The 21,825-nt window shown below is 43.1% G+C and overlaps 1 protein-coding gene across 1 annotated transcript in view; it reads right to left on the bottom strand.

The window, feature by feature from the left end:
* EDNRB (endothelin receptor type B) overlaps positions 1-6,797 on the bottom strand; it is a 93,869-nt gene extending 87,072 nt beyond the window's left edge. Inside the window, exons 1-2 of the mRNA XM_069758070.1 lie at positions 6,638-6,797; positions 5,286-5,817 (exon numbers count right to left, since the gene is read on the bottom strand). Of these exons, the coding sequence (XP_069614171.1) occupies positions 5,286-5,744 (459 nt within the window). The 5' untranslated portion in view covers positions 5,745-5,817; positions 6,638-6,797. The remainder of the gene's footprint in view (positions 1-5,285; positions 5,818-6,637) is intronic.
* Between the last annotated feature and the right edge of the window lie 15,028 nt (positions 6,798-21,825).

Genomic DNA, 21,825 nt, shown 5'->3' with positions numbered 1-21,825 from the left:
TCTTATATAGACAGGTGTGTGCCTTTCCAAATCAAGTCATATCAGTTTAGTTAAACACAGCTGGCCTTCAATGAAGGAGTAGATCCAAGGAGGATCACAAGGAAACAGACAGCACGTGACTTAAGTATGAGTGTCTGAGCAAAGGGTCTGAATACTTATGACCATGTGATATTTCAGTTTTTCTTTTTTAATACATTTGCAAAAATTACTACATTTCTGTTTTTTCAGTCAAGATGGGGTGCAGAGTGTATATTAATATGAAAAGAAATGAACTTTTTTGAATTAACCGAATGGCTGCAATAAAACATAGAGGGAAAAATTTAAAGGGGTATGAATACTTTCTGTACCCACTGTACATATCTATGCATCTATCTGGTAATCTATTTCATTTCAAGATTTTTATTTATTTGACTTATTCATATTGTTAGGTGTCGAGTTCCCGCCGCTGCACAGGGGGAATCTCGAACCATGTCTCCAATTCTACATCAGAGGCAGTGAAGCCTGCTCAGCGGAGACATCGGTTCCAGCGTCTCGCTCAGCCTGATAATGTGCAAAGGGTTACTCCTTTCCAGGCTCTGTTTTTGTAGCCAGCACTGGTCAGCGGCGAGCAGGCTTTTCTGGGACTATGTCCTGCTTTGCACACACTGAGCATGCCCACGGGAGGGCCTCTCATTGGAGGTCGGGGGTCACACGCTCAGGCCTGTAGCAGCTCCTATTGGTTCTCCAAAAAAGATCCTGAAGAGCTGCAACTATAAAATGATTGCATGGCCGCGATTGTATACCACTCTTTATTCATGTGGTGTGAGACTGTAGCGCTGGGACTGTACACTCAGGCAGGCAGTGAGTGTCAGTGGGGGCAATTAGCCGTTGGCTTGCTTGCAAGCACAACCCTAGTTAGGGCTATAGTTTTTGTGTACAGCGCGACTCTGTGCGGCAACAAAGATCGCTTTCAGTTCACACGAGGTGAAGCTTAACCCACGTGTGAGCTCAGAGTTTATCCGCCATTACTTTGCAGCAGATATCTCTGCACGCTGGACCCTGGGCTGCGAACGCACCTTGTTGCTTCCTACCTATACTCGGTGCGTTCCGCTAGCCCTAACACATATTTAGTCATATTTAGTTATTTTATATTAGTTTATTTATCTGAAATGAAACAAAAAAACGACAATGCCTACAAAATCTTTTGCTTGCTTTTCTGAATATTCAGTTTTTATATATTTTGGTTTTTATTTGTTCTTTATAATTGCTTAAATTACGACTACTTTGACACACAAATGATTGATTTTTACAATATCTACAGTAGTTTAAGCACTTGCAATGTGTGCTTGCTATAATTGGTAAGCTTTGGCCTTGTTACGCGCCCCTCTGTCCAACTAGTAATGACACCACTACGATTCTTATAGTATACTCTATAGATAACCATTTATAGAACACAATATGAGCATAAGTGTGGCCAAAATAATGGTGTTTTTTTAGGTTATATAAGAAGTATGATTGAAATCCATTTTAATAAAACAGTAAAGCAAAAAATCACTAATGAATCTCATGTTAAAAAAACCCTCACTAAATTCCTCAGATTCAATTTCTCTTCCTTTAAATCCCATTTATGACAACAATGATTACCTCCAGAAAGACATTGTAAGAACAGTCTATAAACAGACTATAAAAAATACTACATTATCCATTATATCTATTTTTACTAATTAATTATTTAATTCTAACTAGATACTTTTGCAAAAAAGTACTAGGACATACACAAACAATCTGCTTGTAAAAAATAAGGTATACAAATATTGAAGTTCTTAGTGAAACACATGACGGATTACGACACTGTTTACATGAGCGCTTCATGCATAGTTAATGCTCGTTATGCTCTTATGTAATGTTTGGTCCATGTTAGCATTGTACAGAACTTGTCTAGCATTACAAATTGCTTCCTCTATGATTTAACCTCGGTGTCAGACTTGGGATATTTACAGTACTTGCCGCCCTTCTCCTTCTGTTTATGTTATTGCACATTGCTCAACATTTCTTCAAAAGTTTGTAATTGCTTTGCTTAATAAATGGCTGGCTTAAGGGAGTTTACACCTAACATAACAAGCAGAAAGGCTTCAAAGACTATTTGTCACTAAATCTATGCATTAATGACATAAGGGAATTATAGCAGTTTTATAGCATCACAGCATACAGGAAAGACTGACCCAACAGGGGGAGAGTAGGTGTGTTAGTAGAGTATAGAATATGATCCAGGGGTACGAAGAGGGTCAACAAGACCCTCTACCCTGAGTAGACAGGGTATTTAGATTCAGGGCTGGTGCAAGAACTCCATATTATCTCTGAGTGAAGAAACACATTTCTTTGACTTTCTAGGTAAATATTTGTTAAAATAAAAGAAATACACACAATACAATAGTTACATGAGTCTGCTGCTCTATTATACACAGAATCGATAAAAGACCAAACAAATCCAGATTATAAAGTTAACAAATCTTTATTAAATTTATATTAAAAAGCCAATAAAGCAGAGTGATATCAGTCTGGGTACACTGTCTGCGCATTTACCTTGTCATTCAGGTATGGTGCCTTTGCTTGGTTATGGAGTTCTTATAATCATGCCTTAGAACTATCAGGCTGCTATCTACTTCACATACCGTCTCATAAAGCATATATGCTCTGTATTATTTTCATATGCTTCATGGGCACTAGCATGTTCATTTCTGAACATATATACTCCACCACCTACCTCATATGCTTTTGCTTGCACATACTTTAGTTGTTTAGCTGTCAAGTATCTAGATCTTATATGTAATCACTGTATTTTGTTATCTGTTATAGATCTGGACATTTTGGCCTTACGTTTGTGCAATTGCTTTTGATATTGATTTGTCTTCCTTTTTATTATTTGTATGTGCACTTTTTATAGTGCCTTAGGCTGCTATCCTCTACAGTGGGTACGGAAAATATTCATACCCCTTTAAATTTTTCACTCTTTGTTTCAATGCAGCCATTTGGTAAGTTAAAAAAAGTTCATTTTTTTCACATTAATGCATGCTCTGCACCCCATCTTGACTGAAAAAAAATCCAGAAATGTAGAAATTTTTGCATATTTATTAAAAAAGGAAAACTGAAATATCATATGGTCATAAGTATTCAGACCCTTTGCTCAGACACTTATGTGTAAGTCATATGCTGTCCATTTCCTTGAGATGGCTCTACTCCTTCATTGGAGGCCAGCTGTGTTTAACTAAACTGATATGACTTGATTTGGAAAGGCACACACCTGTATATATAAGACCTAACAGCTCACAGTGCATGTCAGACCAAATGAGAATCATGAGGTCAAAGAAACTGGCCAAGGAGCTCAGAGACAGAATTGTGGCAAGGCACAGATGTGGCCAAGGTTACAAAAGAATTTCTGCAGTACTCAAGGTTCCAAAGAGCACAGTGACATCCATAATCCTTAAATGGAAGAAGTTTGGGACCACCAGAAGTCTTCCTAGACCTGGCCGTCCAGCTAAACTGAGAAGAGACTTGGTGAGGGAGGTAAAGAAGAACCCCAAAATCACTGTGGCTGAGCTCCAGAGATGCGGAAGTGAGATGGGAGAAGGTTCCACAAAGTCAACTATCACTGCAGCCCTCCACCAGACGTATGAAAGCCCGCATAGAGTCTGCTAAAAACACATGAAGGACTCCCAGACTATGAGAAATAAGATTCTCTGGTCTGATGAGACGAAGATAGACCTTTGTGGTGATAATTCTAAGCGGTATGTGTGTAGAAAGCCAGGCACTGCTCATTACCTACCCAATACAATCCCAACAGTGAAACATGGTGGTGGCAGCATCATGCAATGGGGGTGTTGTTAAGCTGCTGGGACAGGATGACTGGTTGCTATTGAAGGAAACATGAATGCGGCCAACCACAGAGATATCCTGGATGATAACCTCTTCCACAGTGCTCTGGACCTCAGACTTGGCCAAAGGTTCACCTTCCAACAAGACAATGACCCTAAGCACATAGCTAAAATAACAAAGGAGTGGCTTCAGAACAACTCTGTGACCATTCTTGACTGGCCCAGCCAGAGCCTTGACCTAAATCCAATTGAGCATCTCTGGAGAGACCTGAAAATGGCTGTCCACCAACATTCACAATCCAACCTGACGGAACTGAAGAGGATCTGCCAGAGGATCCCGAAATCCAGGTGTGAAAAACTTGGTGCACCACTCCCAAGAAGACTCATGACTGTACTAGTTCAAAAGGGTGCTTCTACTCAATACTGAGCAAAGGGTCTGAATACTTATGACCATGTGATATTTCAGTTTTTTTTAAAAAATTTGCAAAAAATTTCAGTCAAGATGGAGTGCAGAGTGTAAATTAATGAGAAAAAAATGAACTTTTTTGAATTTACCAAATGGCTGCAATGAAAAAATATTAAAGGGATCTGAATGCTTTGTGTACCCACTGTATATTGATTTATTTGCCCACTTGATGGTTTTATTACATTATAGGGATAATAATTATATGTAATATGTAATTATATGTAATTCATTTTGTAGGTTCTCCATATTCTATATTAGATCACTATCCAAAGGATATGTATTTATGATGACTGTTCTTGCCCAGGCATTACTTTGTATCTATTTCCCATTTTTAGCTTTATTGGCTTTTTAATATAAATTGAATAAAGATTTATTAATTTTGTTATTTGGGTTTGTTTTCTTTCCTCTTTTGGGTATTATTTTTTGCTTTATTATACACTCTATAGTATTCTGTCTTGTAACAGTAGTCAAAAATCCACTCAGTATTTGTTATAATAGTTGTGATAGATCTCATCCAATAAAAATTTACTGACAACTTGCAATTCAATGACTCCTTTTGGATCCACCCATTGTTTCTAATAGGATATATACAGTACAGATAAGAAACAATTATGAAAACAGCAGCACAGATTCTACCATTGGTAACAATCAAAGCTGGCTTCAATTGTTGCTTCAAATATTGCAGCAAACTGGATTTGTGCTGCTCGTTGTGTTTTTCGCTCGCAGATTATTGACCAGTTTGGATACAATCATATCCACCTCGTATGTGAGAGCAGAAATAGATTTGTACCTACAGAATTTTCAGCCTCTTTATATATAAAAAATAAGTTTCCATTCAATGACAGCAATTTTTCTGAAAATTTTTCTGATTTATTCACATAAAAATGGAAGAATACAATGTAAAATAAAAATTCAAGTCGTAATTCGAACAATTTAATGAAATGGTGCCAAAGCAACCTTGTTCTTACCTTATAAGTGTTGATTGGTATATCAATCATGATATGAAGCAGATCTCCTAGGGCTAGGCTGGCAATTAGCAAGTTGGTGTTATTTCTCATGCTCTTGTTTTTATAGATTATCCTCAACAGGGTTGAGTTTCCAATAATCCCGACTATAAATATGAGGCATGACACCACTGTCGTAATGTATTTGAAAGTGTCCTGAATTTCCAGGTTTTGCCCACACACTGGATATGTCCTACTCTTTCTCGAGTGATAACTTTTATTCTCTGTCATATTGGGGTTTGATAGATGAGGAGCATCTGAGGTCTTGATTTCATTTGACTCCATTGTTGTGTACACACTTTGTAGCAATGGTAGCTCTTCATAAGGTAAAGTTTGAAGGGAAGGAATTTGTTCTTCACCAAAGACTACTACTGTAGAGAACAACACTACAGCCAGTCTTACATAGTGCCACCAAATCTCCATTGTGTGTATGGATTGCCAAATTTTGTTTTACAACACCACTAAATCAAACAATCAACATATATCCACGTAAGACCTATACAAAAGGACAAAACGTTACTACTTGAGCTTAGTTTAGCAAAATAAAAACTTCTTCTATATTTTCAAATATCTACCAAATGATTTGAAACATTCTTTTATCCTAAGAAATACAGGGTACATTTACATTTGCAGAGCATGTATTATTATTATTTTTAATAATTCAATATACTGTATACTGCAAAGATAGTTAAACTAAGCTTGTCATTTAGTTTTTTTGGGGATTAATTTTATTGCAAAAATCATTTGCAAAACATAGCAGAGCTGAAGCCCTACATATTCCCAAATATCTTAATTTCAGATATCACATAATCAACTCAGCTGCAAATGTAAATAAAATAATATTTATATGTAAAATTTTATTCTATATATATACATATATACATATATATATATATATGTATATATATAACACATATATATATATATCTATATATACAAGATAAGATAGATACATGAATATAGATATTCTATTTAAGTAGAATAAAGAATAGAATAAGTAGATACCTTTTGAAATAATGATATTATTGCTATCTTATATATATAAAATTATTTTTGTAATATATGTAAAAGTTATATATGTGCTATATATTATATATGTAAACGTTATATTATATATGTGTTATATATTATATATGTAAACATTATATTATATATGTGTTATATATTATATACGTAAAAATAATGAATGTATAAGTTATATACAGTATGTAAAATTATGGGAAATGTGTCTTACTTTCTAAACAATACCAAATGCTTCAAATATGCCAGACATTAATAATTTAAAAGTGAGAAATTAGAATAAAATGGTAATTTACCTTATTATATCACAGTGAAGAGTGAAGATGTGGTGAGGTAATGAGTCTTCTGCTGCCAGTGAGATGTCCTGGGGACTTACATCAGGCTGGGGATCTTCTGAGGTGTCTCGGTGGACATGGATGCAATGAACATTTCAGACCTTTCTCCTGGTATGTTTGTGAGTCTGAAAACCACTAGTCAAATACTTGTACATCAGTCACTGACAGACCCCGCCTGCTCCCTCCTACAGCAACCTATCCCTAGACCACTCTGGTCCCTGTAGTCTGGACAGCATCATGGAGACAGACCTGAGATCAATCCCTGGTTGCATTCAGAGACATGTTTTGTTTGGGAAGTAGAATAAGCTTGTTGTTAGGTCATAGGATAAATCACTTAGCATGTATTTATTTTATTGGCTCTAAATAAAAATGTTTATTTCTGGATCTCTTAAATGAAATGATTGCATATTAGCAGTTATGTCACTTTGCACGACCTAATCATGAATCTGGCATCACCTAAATAAAATGATTCCTTGTTCGTGCTTATGTCTATGGCAGATCTACATGTTATAGTACCGGCACTGTAATTCGCATGTTTCATGCACTGGATTATGGTTTGTACACATGCCATATATTTGCAGAAATTTCTATACCTGTCTTATTCCTTTGCAAATATCCATAGACAGGAAAGATTATTATTTATTATTATGCTGTGCTTTTATAGCACCCTCATATTTCAGACATCAGCACTTACTACCATATAGGCAGTTATTGTGTTAACTCACTCTTCGACAGATTGATGTTGATAGATTGCTGGCACCATCCATTATTTTATTTGTAGCAGTTACATTTTCTATTATAACTTGTTAGGCTCAGTAGCTGTAACCAATCTAATATGGGTTTTGCATTTCTATATTTAGTTTGAGTCCTGGTGATTTTGTCACATAACTCAGTTATATGGACTGACTTGTGAATGGAGCTCAATAAGACTATTGTAGTGCGGTGTCCTGTATGGACACAGGCTGGAATGTTAGTGAGGATATGAAGCAGAATTCATCCCCCAGGGCGCAGATTGACATCTGTGTGTGTCTCTGTTAGCATCCACATAAGCTTTGGCTGCCTGCATTGCTATCTGTTTATATGGTTATCATTTTATTTTCTTTATAGGAAGTAATATTATATATAAACTAGCTATTGAACCCATTCTACGCCCGGGTGGTGAGCATTTATATTGGTATATGGTCTCCATCCTGGTATGCGCTGCTCCATCCTGCGCCCCCATCCTGTCATGTGCTGCTCCATCCTGCGCCCCCATTCTGACATGGGCTGCTCCCATCCTGCGCCCCCATTCTGACATGTGCTGTACCCATCCTGTGCCTCCATTCTGACATTTGCTGCTCCCATCCTGCGCCCCCATCCTGTCATGTGCTGCTCCCATCCTGCGCCCCCATTCTGTCATGTGCTGCTTCCATCCTGCACCCCTGTTCTGTCATGTGCTGCTGCCATCCTGCACCCCCGTTCCATCATGTGCTGCCCTATTCTGTCATGTGCTGCTCCCATCCTGCGCCCCGTTCTGTCATGTGCTGCTCCCATCCAGCGCCACCGTTCTTTAATTTGCTGCTCCCATCCATATGCCCCATACGCTGCTCCATAAAGGTTTATGGCTCCCATAAGATGCTCCATAGTATATGCCCCATACACTGCTCCATAAAGGTTTATAGCCCCCATAAGATGCTCCATAGTATATGCCCCGTACACTGCTGCTGCTTCAGGAATAGGCGCCTGCGCAGTCTGCGGTTTCCGGCACCATTTTCTTGAAGACACACTGAGGTTTCCAACAAAATGGCGCCAGAAAGTGTGGACTGCGCATGCGCCGATTGCGGGAGCAGGGAGAAATTCATGGCCCGGAGTCAGGGGGCCTAAAATTAAGGCATGAAGTACCACAGCGTAATGAGGGCAGGATCCTGTGCACACGCTACCTGATTCCATTCCTTTGCCATTTTCTTGGCCCTCCTGCTGCCGGAATCGGCGCCTACGCAGTCCGTCCTTTCTGGCGCCATTTTCTTGAAGACACACTGCGGTGTGTCTTCAAGAAAATGGCGCCGGAAAGCGCGGACTGCGCAGGCGCCGATTCCGGCAGCAGGACCAAGAAAATGGCGGCAGAAAGGAATCAGGTGGCGTAAGTAAAAAATTGCTGTGGCATGAAGTGCCCCAGCTTCATGTAACAGCAATTTGTTACTTGCGCCACCTGATTCCTTTCCTTTGCCATTTTCTTCATCCTCCTGCTCCCAGGATCGGCGCCTGCGCAGTCCGCGCTTTCTGGCGCCATTTTCTTGAAGACACACTGCAGTGTGTCTTCAAGAAAACGGTGCCGGAAAGTGTGGACTTCGCAGGCACCGATTCCGGCAGCAGGAGGACGAAGAAAATGGCAAAGGAATGGCGTAAGTAACAAATTGCTGTGGCATGAAGTGCCACAGCATAATCAGGGCGCAAATATGTGCACGGTGTCCCCCTGCTCCCGACCCCCTGCTCTCGGCAGTCCGAGCCTTCCGGCGCCATTTTTTTTTCTGACACTCTATAATGTAACGCTAGGAGCGTCGCGCCTGCGCAGTCTATAAAACTTTGGACAGAGTGACGCTCCCAGCGTTATATTATAGATCAGGCAGGGCTGCAATGTAATCCTTACACCCCATTCACATATCTGTGAACACATACCTGTTACATTAATGTATTCTAATACTTTAACTGTAAAGCACTGCTGAATATGTTGGCGCTATTATATAAATAAAGATTATTATTGTTATGGGTACATTCAGACATTGCTAATTTTTTGCTGAATGGTGGTGCACCTTAAAGAAAATGGCAGCATGTCCAAGATTGATCAAATTTGCAGTCCAAATTCACACTAAGTAGGTCCATGATGTAATGGACAGCACATGATGCCATCCTTATAGCATCCATGTGCTGTCCAGTGAATTGCAGGGACATGTGATTGAGGCTTTATTTGGATTATGAGTTAAAGGATTTTTTACTTTTATAGGATCGGGTCGGGTTTCACGAAACCCGACTTTCTCAAAAGTCGGGTCGAGTGAAATAGGCCGATCCTATAGAAAAGTCAGGGTCGGGGTCGGCCGAAACACGAAACCCAATGCAGTGCAATGGGATACTATGGTTCCCAGGGTCTGAAGGAGAGGAAACTCTATTAGGTATATACTCACCCTCGGACGTGCCCTGCTTCTTTCCAGCAGCCTTCCTTCCTAAGAATCAGCGCTTGAAGGACCTTCGGTGACTTCGCAGCTTGTGATTGGTCGCGTGAGTGGTCACATGGGCGGTCGCGCGACCAATCACAAGCCGCGACGTCATCTAAGGTCCTTCACGCGCTGATTCTAAGGAAGGAAGGCTGCCGGTTAGTACCAGGTCGCGTCAGAGGGTAAGTATAGCAATATTTTTTATTTTAATTCTTTATTTTACACTTAAATATGGATTCCGATACCGATTTCCGATATTGCAAACATATCGGAACTCGGTATCGGAATTCCGATACCAGATTCAGAAGATCGCCGACCTCATGGCCGACCCCACACAGGGGTCGGGTCGGGTTTCATGAAACCCGACTTTGCCAAAAGTCGGCGACTTCTGAAAATGGCCGACCCGTTTCGATCAACCCTACTGATAACCTATCTGTATCAATATAAGATCAATGGAAGTCCAACAACCAGCACCACCACTGATCAGCTGTCATCACGTCTCACAATGGCTGGATTTTAGCTGCGTAAGGAGCAGATCACCACAGCTCCATAGTCGTATAGTGGTCACTGTTTGGTACTATCCTAATAGAGGAAACTCTATTAGGTATATACTCACCCTCGGACGTGCCCTGCTTCTTTCCGGCAGCCTTCCTTCCTAAGAATCAGCGCTTGAAGGACCTTCGGTGACGTCGCAGCTTGTGATTGGTCGCGTGAGTGGTCACATGGGCGGTCGCGTGACCAATCACAAGCCGCGACGTCATCTAAGGTACTTCACGCGCTGATTCTAAGGAAGGAAGGCTGCCGGTTAGTACCAGGGCGCGTCAGAGGGTAAGTATAGCAATATTTTTTATTTTAATTCTTTATTTTACACTTAAATATGGATTCCGATACCGATTTCCGATATTGCAAACATATCGGAACTCGGTATCGGAATTCCGATACCAGATTCAGAAGATCGCCGACCTCATGGCCGACCCCACACGGGGGTCGGGTCGGGTTTCATGAAACCCGACTTTGCCAAAAGTCGGCGACTTCTGAAAATGGCCGACCCGTTTCGATCAACCCTACTGATAACCTATCTGTATCAATATAAGATCAATGGAAGTCCAACAACCAGCACCACCACTGATCAGCTGTCATCACGTCTCACAATGGCTGGATTTTAGCTGTGTACGGAGCAGATCACCACAGCTCCATAGTCGTATAGTGGTCACTGTTTGGTACTATCCTGGATCTCCTCATACCTTTCCAACTGCACATTCAGCATCTCCCACTCCCACACTACCTCCTCATCCCACCCTCTCTCTGTTGGAGTTCCATGGATTCCAGAACCACCTGTATGCAGATAACACTCAGATCTACCTATCTGGCCCAGACGTCACCTCTCTGCTGTACAGAATCCCGGAGTGTCTATCAGCCATATGCTCCTTCTTCTCCTCTCGCTTCCTCAAGCTCAATGTGGACAAATCTGAACCCATCATCTTTCCTCCATCTCATAGATCTTCCTTACCTGACCAATCTATCGCAATTAACAACATCACGCTTTCCCCGGTACCGGAAGTCCGCTGCCTCAGAGTAACCCTTGACTCTGCCCTGTCCTTCAAACCACACATCCAAGCTCTTTCCACCTCCTGTCACCTCCAGCTCAAAAATATCTCCAGAATCTGTCCTTTCCTCAACCGTCACTCTACTAAAATGCTTGTGCATGCCCTCATCATATCCCACCTTGACTACTGCAACATCCCTTTCTGTGGCCTCTCTGCTAACACCCTTTCACCTCTCCAGTCCATCCTTAACACTGCTGCTTGACTAATTCATCTCTCTCCTCGCTACTCCTCCGCTTCCCCCCTCTGCAAATAACTTCACTGGCTCCCATTCCCTCAGCGTATCCAGTTCAAATTACTAATACTAACCTTCAAAAACATCCACAACCTGTCTCCTCCAGATATCTCTGAACTAATCTCCCGATATCTTCCCTCACGTAATCTCTGGTCCTCCCAAGACCTCCTTTTCTCCTCCACACTTATTCGCTCCTCATCCAATCACCTCCAAGACTTCTCTCGAATATCCCCCATTCTCTGGAATTCTTTGCCCCAACACGTCCGACTATCAACCACATTCGGATCCTTCAGACGGAACCTGAAAACCCATCTCTTCAGGAAAGCCTACAGCCTGCACTGACCCCGCTGCCTCCTCATCACTACCGAAGCTACCGCCTCACCAACACCAGAGCTCCTGCAACCCTCAGCCTACTGGCTCCTTCCCCATAATCCTGTAGAAGGTAAGCCCGCAAGGGCAGGGTCCTCGCCCCTCTGTATCAGTCTGTCATTGTTAGTTTGTTTACTGTAAGTGATATCTGTAACTTGTATGTTACCCCTTCTGATGTACAGCACCATGGAATCAATGGTGCTATATAAATAAATAAATAATAATAATAATAATCTATAGACATATCTACAGATAGATATATCCATAGATAGGCCGATGTTGATTAATGAACATAAAGAAAAAAACAGGAAAAAAAATGGCGTGGGCTCCCGTGCAATTTTCTGCGCCAGAGGGGGAAAGCCGACGGCCGGGTAGTAGTGTAGTATGCATGTTGTACAGTACAGACCAAAAATTTGGACACACCTTCTCATTTAAAGATTTTTCTGTGTTTTCATGACTATGAAATTTGTACATTCACACTGAAGGCATCAAAACTATGAATTAGCGCCTGTGGAATTATATACTTAACAAAAAAGTGTGAAACAACTGAAAATATGTCTTATATTCTATGTTCTTCAAAGTAGCCACCTTTTGCTTTGATGACTGTTTGCACACTCTTGGCATTCTCTTGATGAGCTTCAAGAGGTAGTCACCAGAAATGGTCTTCCAACAATCTTGAAGGAGTTCCCAGAGATGCTTAGCACTTGTAGGCCCTTTTGCCTTCACTCTGCTGTCCAGCTCACCCCAAGCCATCTGGGTTCAGGTCTGGTGACTGTGGAGGCCAGGTCATCTGACGTAGGCACCCTATCACTCTCTTTCTTGGTCAATTAGCCATTACACAGCCTGGAGGTGTGTTTGGGGTCATTGTCCTGTTGAAAAATAAATGATGGTCCAACTAAATGCAAACCTAATGGAATACCATGCCGCTGCAAGATGCTGTTGTTGCCATGCTGGTTCAGTATGCCTATCCCCAACAGTGTCACCAGCAAAGCACCCCCACACCATCCTCCTCCATGCTTCACGGTGGGAACCAGGCATGTAGAGTCAATCTGTTCTTCTTTTCTGTGTCTCACAAAAACCAAATCAGCTGAGAGACATAGCTCTCAGTAATCTTCAGTAACAAGGTTTAACTCCTGCCCTGCTGGCACAAGACCACCAGGTCAGAATTTGGGAGAAGAGCTTCTGTTCATCGTATGTGAACGAGGCCCAGAGCGCTGCGGTTCTCTGTAACCTCTCTGTCGTGGTAGCCCCGTGACAGTACCCCCCCTTCTACGAGGGACCTCCGGAACCTCAGGACCAGGTTTCTCAGGATGAGCTGAATGAAATGCCCGGACTAACCTAACCGCATGGACATCGGTTGCAGGTACCCACATCCTCTCCTCAGGACCTTACCCTTTCCAATGTATAAGATACTGTAGAGACCGGCAAACAAATTGAGAATCCATGACCCTGGCTATCTGGAACTCGAGATTTCCATCAACAAGGACTGGAGAGGGAGGTAAAGGTGATGGATTAGGTGATGCCTCAAACCTCTTAAGGATCGATGAAAAACATTATGAATCCTAAACGACTGAGGTAAAGCCAGCCGAAATGCAACAGGATTGACGACGGCCACAATCCTATAAGGGCCAATAAACCTAGGGCCTAATTTCCACGAGGGAACTCTCAGTTTAATATTCTTTGAGGACAACCAAACCCAATCACCCACACATAGGTCCAGACCTTTCATACGTCTCCGATCAGCCGCATTCTTATATCTGGAACTCATCCTCTTTAACTTATCAAGAACCCCTTGCCATATGGACGTGATGGACGAAGAAAACCTCTCCTCTTCAGGCACCCCCAAGGAATCCTTCCTATTAAATGAACTGAATTAAGGATGAAAACCATATGCCTTGAAAAACGGGGACTTACCAGTGGACTCATGAGTACGGTTGTTTATGCAAACTCTGCCAATGGTAAGTACTTTATCCAGTCCTCTTGATTTTCTGAAATGAAACACCCGAGATAAGTTTCAAGATTTTGATTTACACGTTCTGTTTGACCATTAGATTGAGGATGAAAAGCTGAAGAAAACGACAAATGAATCCCCAGCTGGCTGCAAAAAGCCCTCCAAAACTTAGAAATAAACTGCACCCCACGGCCTGACACAATATCTGAAGGAACACCATGTAATCTCACAAACTCCTTAATAAAGATCTGTGCCAGAGTCTTGGCATTAGGTAACGCGGGAAGGGTAATAAAATGTGACATCTTGCTAAATCTGACAACTACGACTAAAATAACTGTATTACCCTCAGAAACCGGTAAGTCAGTGATGAAGTCTATTGACAAATGGGTCCAAATGGGTCCAAGGTCTACTGGGAATCTCCAGAGGTTGGAGAGACCCAGATGGGCGAGTACGAGGGGTCTTGGAACACGCACACGCAGGCAGCGACATATTCCTGTACATCATGATTTACCTCAGACCACCAAAAACGCTGAGTGAGAAGGTCCATAGTAACTTTACTTCCAGGGTATCCGGCCAGGACCTAATCATGATGTTCATTAATGACCCTAAGACGAAGATTAGGAGGAACATAAAGTTTACCTAAAGGACAGGCTGTTGGGGCGTCCCCCTGCGCCTCTAGGACCTCTCTCTCAAGATCCAAATTAATTGCGGCAACAATTACACCCTTCTGAAGTATAGGACCTGGCTCACAATTATCCCCACCCCCTGGAAAACAACGGGATAACGCATCAGCCTTGACATTCTTGCTTCCTGGCCTATACGTAATGTAGAAATTGAACCTGGCAAAAAACAGAGACCACCTAGCTTGCCTAGGTGTGAGACACTTCGCAGATTCTAGATACAACTGATTCTTGTGATCTGTGATCACCATGACTGGGTGAAGTGCTCCCTCCAAAAAATGGCGCCATTCCTCAAATGCCCATTTAATTGCCAACAGCTCCCTGTTACCAATATCATAATTCCTCTCAGTAGGCGATAATTTTTTTCGAGAAAAATGCACATGGATACCACCTACTCGGAGAAATCCCCTGAGACAATACAGCTCCCACTCCCACCTCAGAGGCATCCACCTCTACCACAAATGGCTGCATGATGTCAGGCTGTATTAGTATGGGTGCAGTGGAAAATCACTTCTTCAAAGTCTCAAAAGCCTGACAGGCCGTACTGGACCAGGCAGAGAAGTCCGTGCCTCTATTGGTCATGTCTGTTAAAGGTTTGGCTACTACTGAAAAGTTAATAAATTTGCGATAGTAGTTTGCAAAACCTAAAAACCTCTGTAAGGCCTTAAGGTCCTCAGGACGCTCCCACTCCAAGACAGCCTTGACCTTAGCCAGATCCATACAAACTCCTGTGGAGAATAAGAAATAACCCAAAAGCAGAATCTCTTTGACCGCGAACATGCATTTCTCAAGTTTGGCAAACAGTTTATTGTCCCTGAGTACCTGAAGGACATGCTGTACATAATCCTGATGGGACTCGAGGTCAGGGGAATAAATTAAGATGTCATCGAGATATACCACCACAAATCTACCTATTAGGTGACTAAGTATATGATTGACAAAGTGTTGAAACACAGCAGGAGCATTACTTAACCCAAAAAGGCATAACCAAGTTCTCGTAATGTCCCTCTGGAGTATTAAACACCGTCTTCCATTCATCCCCCTCCTTCATCCGAATTAGATTATATGCCCCCCCCCCCCAAGATCTAATTTGGAGAACCATTTAGCCCCCACAATTTGATTAAAGACGTCTGGAAAAAGAGGAAGCGGGAAAGAATCCTGGACCGTAATTTGGTTTAATTCACGGAAGTCTAAGCATGGGCGTAAGCCCCCGTCCTTCTTCTTTACAAAGAAGAACCTGGCAGCAATGGGTGATGATGAGAGTCTGATATGACCCTTGGCCAGACTCTCCGTGATATAGTCCTTCATGGCCTGTCTCTCTGGGGCAGAGATATTGTATAGCCTACTCTTAGGCAGTTTAGCACCAGGAATGAGACGTATGGTGCAATCATAAGGGCGGTGTGGAGGTAGCTCTTGACTCCCCTCCTCAGAGAATACATCCTCAAAATCTGAGATGAACTCTGGCATAACCTGAGAACTCAACCCGGCCAGCCGAGTGCCCAGGCAATGTTCCTGACAAAACTCGCTCCATCTAGTAATCTCCCGTGTCTGCCAGTCTAACACCGGGTTATGTAACGTGAGCCATGGTAAACCGAGAACTACAGGCGACAGCATACCCCCCAACACATAACAATCTATTGACTTAGAGTGCAATGCCCCTATTTGTAGGCTCACCCCACGGACGATCTGAGTGAAAGTCCCCTGGCTCAAAGGTGCAGAATCAATAGCAATTAGAGGTATGGGTCTAGACAACTCTTGAGTTTTAAGCCCATGTACCTGAACAAACCCAGCATCAATTAAATTAATCCAAGATGAATCTCGGCTGGTAGGAAAAATTGTGGTTTACCTAAGGAGGAAACTAGTACACCCGAGTTGCCAACCTCCCCGCAAACCGGGCTCAATAGTTTTCCAGCGGTTGTCTTTTAGAAGGACACACATTCACATAATGACCCCTTCTGCCACAAAAAAACATGCACCTTCCATACGCCGTACTACTGCAGCCCCCTTAGAACGAGAAGCGCCACTCAACTGCATAGGTTCTCCTAGAGTCTCAGATTCTGGTGAGTCCAAATCTGAATTACCCTTGAATAGCGGCGATTCATTAAGTCTCTGGCACAGGCGGTGGTCCACATGGATCGCAAGAGACATAGCTGCCTCCAGTGTGGTTGGTGTCTCCTGTAGGGCGAAGGCATCTTTTAATTTATCAGATAGACCCTAATAAAATTGACTGCGGAGTGCAGGTCCATTCCACATTGTGTCAGTAGCCCAACTCCGAAACTCAGAGCAGTACTCCTCTACTGGCCGGTCTCCCTGTGTAAGAAGGCGTATTGTGGACTCAGGGAGGGAGACACAGTCAGGATCATCATACACTTGACCTAAAGCTCAAAAAAACTCCTCCACAGTCCGTAGCGGCAAAGCATCAGCGGGAAGTGAAAAAGCCCAGGCCTGAGGGTCACCTTGTATGAGCGATACTACAATTCCAACCCTCTGTTCCTTTGAACCTGAAGTGTGAGGACACAACCTAAAATACAAATTACAGGCCTCCCTGAATGTAACAAATTTGTCGCGCCCCCCAGAGAACCTGTCAGGTAACGCAATTTTAGGTTCCAGCGAAGCTTGTGGAGGTGTAGCAACCCCTGCATTGGCCACTGGAGTGCGCTGTACAACCGCCGAGCGGAGGTCAGCAACCTCTAGACTGAGTTGTTGCAATTGTCCAGCTAAAGCAGCAATGGGGTCCATATTGGACCAAGAAAATATTTAAGGTCAGTGATACTGTCACGCAATTAACGGCGATAAAGGGGCAGGACGGCGTACTGGGACCCGCACCTGTCCCTGCCACTATAATGGGGCCCTGTCTTTCCCTTATCTCAGGGGTACCTATATTGGTTAGGAGGCCTGAGCCGCCAGCATATCCCTGTCTCCTGTGCAGGCCCTATCAGTGGCCCCCTCTTCCCCCAAGGGAGGTGGACTGCACCAGTGTATAAATTCGACAATTAAACAGGGTATACAGACAAGGTAACTAAAAGTCTCAAATTCACCAAATGCTCACACAACCACAGAGGAAACACAGAGAAGGGAAGAGAAGGAAACCACTAGGAAGAAAAACAGGTTTAACATGCAACCAAAACAGCAGACAAAAATCTCTTTAAATAAACCTCCAAGCTCCTAATACCACGCTCCTTCTCACTCCAAGCCAGGCAACAGAACTGATCACTGACAATAGTTGTGGACAAAGCTGAGTCTATATAGAAGCGGAGATTACAAAAACCAAATCAAGTGAGAGACATAGCTCTCAGTAATCTTCAGTAACAAGGTTTAACTTATGCCCTGCTGGCAGAAGACAGCCAGGTTAGAATTCAGGAGAAGAGCTTCTGTTCATCGTGTGTGAACGAGGCCCAGAGTGCTGCGATTCTCTGGAATCTCTCTGTCGCGGTAGCCCCATGACACATTCCTTGTGTTCTTTCACCCAAACAAGTCTCTTCTGCGTGTTGCCTGTCCTTAGCAGTGGTTTCCTAGCAGCTATTTTACCATGAAGGCCTGCTGCACAAAGTCTCCTCTTAACAGTTGTTGTAGAGATGTTTCTGCTGATAGAACTTTATGTGGCATTGAACTGGTCTCTAATCTGAGCTGCTGTTAACCTGCAATTATTTTGTTTCTGGTGACTCGGATAAACTTATCTTCAGAAGCAGAGGTGACTCTTGGTTTTCTTTCCTGGGGCGATCCTCATGTGAGCCAGTTTCTTTGTAGCGCTTGATGGTTGTTGCCACTGCACTTGGGGACACTTTCAAAGTTTCCCCAATTCTTCGGACTTACTGACCTTAAATTCTTAAAGTAATGATGGCCACTCATTTTCCTTTACTTAGCTGCTTTTTTCTTGCCATAATACAAATTCTAACAGTCTATTCAGTAGAACTATCAGCTGTGTATCCATCAGACTTCTGCAAAACACAACTGATGGTCCCAACACCATTTGTAAGGCAAGATTTGTAAGTCTGTATGATCATGTTCACACACCACCAAGAAACCTGAAGACACAAAAGAGAATAGTAAAACCAAAAACACTCAGTTTGAAAAAATGTTGCAGTAATCCGCAAGTGCTAGTAAAAGATGTAAAAAACAGGGTATTTGGTTGATACGTTTTTTGCAAAAAATGTATACTAAGCTGCTCTACCAATCTTCACGGTATACCCTTATCAGAGCAGTCCTAACTAATGTATGCAATCCCTATCTGATGTATTTAAAAACCTGATCATCTGTATATAACCTGTGTGAACAGGGTTCAGAGAGGAAAAATCCATGTGTGCATACAGGGTAGAACAGCTTTTGTGCAGATAGCCCAAGAGGAGTGGTGGAACTCCCCAGTCTTGTAGACACAAGAGAACAATTATGGAAACAGGAACACATGGGCTACTTGCACAGTGAACAAGTCTGTATGATCATGTTCACACACCACCAGTTTGGTACTATCCTAATAGAGGAAACTCTATTAGGTATATACTCACCCTCGGACGTGCCCTGCTTCTTTCCGGCAGCCTTCCTTCCTAAGAATCAGCGCTTGAAGGACCTTCGGTGACGTCGCAGCTTGTGATTGGTCGCGTGAGTGGTCACATGGGCGGTCGCGTGACCAATCACAAGCCGCGACGTCATCTAAGGTACTTCACGCGCTGATTCTAAGGAAGGAAGGCTGCCGGTTAGTACCAGGGCGCGTCAGAGGGTAAGTATAGCAATATTTTTTATTTTAATTCTTTATTTTACACTTAAATATGGATTCCGATACCGATTTCCGATATTGCAAACATATCGGAACTCGGTATCGGAATTCCGATACCAGATTCAGAAGATCGCCGACCTCATGGCCGACCCCACACGGGGGTCGGGTCGGGTTTCATGAAACCCGACTTTGCCAAAAGTCGGCGACTTCTGAAAATGGCCGACCCGTTTCGATCAACCCTACTGATAACCTATCTGTATCAATATAAGATCAATGGAAGTCCAACAACCAGCACCACCACTGATCAGCTGTCATCACGTCTCACAATGGCTGGATTTTAGCTGTGTACGGAGCAGATCACCACAGCTCCATAGTCGTATAGTGGTCACTGTTTGGTACTATCCTGGATCTCCTCATACCTTTCCAACTGCACATTCAGCATCTCCCACTCCCACACTACCTCCTCATCCCACCCTCTCTCTGTTGGAGTTCCATGGATTCCAGTACCACCTGTATGCAGATAACACTCAGATCTACCTATCTGGCCCAGACGTCACCTCTCTGCTGTACAGAATCCCGGAGTGTCTATCAGCCATATGCTCCTTCTTCTCCTCTCGCTTCCTCAAGCTCAATGTGGACAAATCTGAACCCATCATCTTTCCTCCATCTCATAGATCTTCCTTACCTGACCAATCTATCGCAATTAACAACATCACGCTTTCCCCGGTACCGGAAGTCCGCTGCCTCAGAGTAACCCTTGACTCTGCCCTGTCCTTCAAACCACACATCCAAGCTCTTTCCACCTCCTGTCACCTCCAGCTCAAAAATATCTCCAGAATCTGTCCTTTCCTCAACCGTCACTCTACTAAAATGCTTGTGCATGCCCTCATCATATCCCACCTTGACTACTGCAACATCCCTTTCTGTGGCCTCTCTGCTAACACCCTTTCACCTCTCCAGTCCATCCTTAACACTGCTGCTTGACTAATTCATCTCTCTCCTCGCTACTCCTCCGCTTCCCCCCTCTGCAAATAACTTCACTGGCTCCCATTCCCTCAGCGTATCCAGTTCAAATTACTAATACTAACCTTCAAAAACATCCACAACCTGTCTCCTCCAGATATCTCTGAACTAATCTCCCGATATCTTCCCTCACGTAATCTCTGGTCCTCCCAAGACCTCCTTTTCTCCTCCACACTTATTCGCTCCTCATCCAATCACCTCCAAGACTTCTCTCGAATATCCCCCATTCTCTGGAATTCTTTGCCCCAACACGTCCGACTATCAACCACATTCGGATCCTTCAGACGGAACCTGAAAACCCATCTCTTCAGGAAAGCCTACAGCCTGCACTGACCCCGCTGCCTCCTCATCACTACCGAAGCTACCGCCTCACCAACACCAGAGCTCCTGCAACCCTCAGCCTACTGGCTCCTTCCCCATAATCCTGTAGAAGGTAAGCCCGCAAGGGCAGGGTCCTCGCCCCTCTGTATCAGTCTGTCATTGTTAGTTTGTTTACTGTAAGTGATATCTGTAACTTGTATGTTACCCCTTCTGATGTACAGCACCATGGAATCAATGGTGCTATATAAATAAATAAATAACAATAATAATAATCTATAGACATATCTACAGATAGATATATCCATAGATAGGCCGATGTTGATTAATGAACATAAAGAAAAAAACAGGAAAAAAAATGGCGTGGGCTCCCGTGCAATTTTCTGCGCCAGAGGGGGAAAGCCGACGGCCGGGTAGTAGTGTAGTATGCATGTTGTACAGTACAGACCAAAAATTTGGACACACCTTCTCATTTAAAGATTTTTCTGTGTTTTCATGACTATGAAATTTGTACATTCACACTGAAGGCATCAAAACTATGAATTAGCGCCTGTGGAATTATATACTTAACAAAAAAGTGTGAAACAACTGAAAATATGTCTTATATTCTATGTTCTTCAAAGTAGCCACCTTTTGCTTTGATGACTGTTTGCACACTCTTGGCATTCTCTTGATGAGCTTCAAGAGGTAGTCACCAGAAATGGTCTTCCAACAATCTTGAAGGAGTTCCCAGAGATGCTTAGCACTTGTAGGCCCTTTTGCCTTCACTCTGCTGTCCAGCTCACCCCAAGCCATCTGGGTTCAGGTCTGGTGACTGTGGAGGCCAGGTCATCTGACGTAGGCACCCTATCACTCTCTTTCTTGGTCAATTAGCCATTACACAGCCTGGAGGTGTGTTTGGGGTCATTGTCCTGTTGAAAAATAAATGATGGTCCAACTAAATGCAAACCTAATGGAATACCATGCCGCTGCAAGATGCTGTTGTTGCCATGCTGGTTCAGTATGCCTATCCCCAACAGTGTCACCAGCAAAGCACCCCCACACCATCCTCCTCCATGCTTCACGGTGGG

The sequence above is a fragment of the Ranitomeya imitator genome, chromosome 3, assembly GCF_032444005.1.
Source record: "Ranitomeya imitator isolate aRanImi1 chromosome 3, aRanImi1.pri, whole genome shotgun sequence".
Taxonomy (NCBI): domain Eukaryota; kingdom Metazoa; phylum Chordata; class Amphibia; order Anura; family Dendrobatidae; genus Ranitomeya; species Ranitomeya imitator.
Note: the sequence above shows the minus strand (reverse complement) of the source record. Positions and strands in the feature narration are given on the sequence as shown.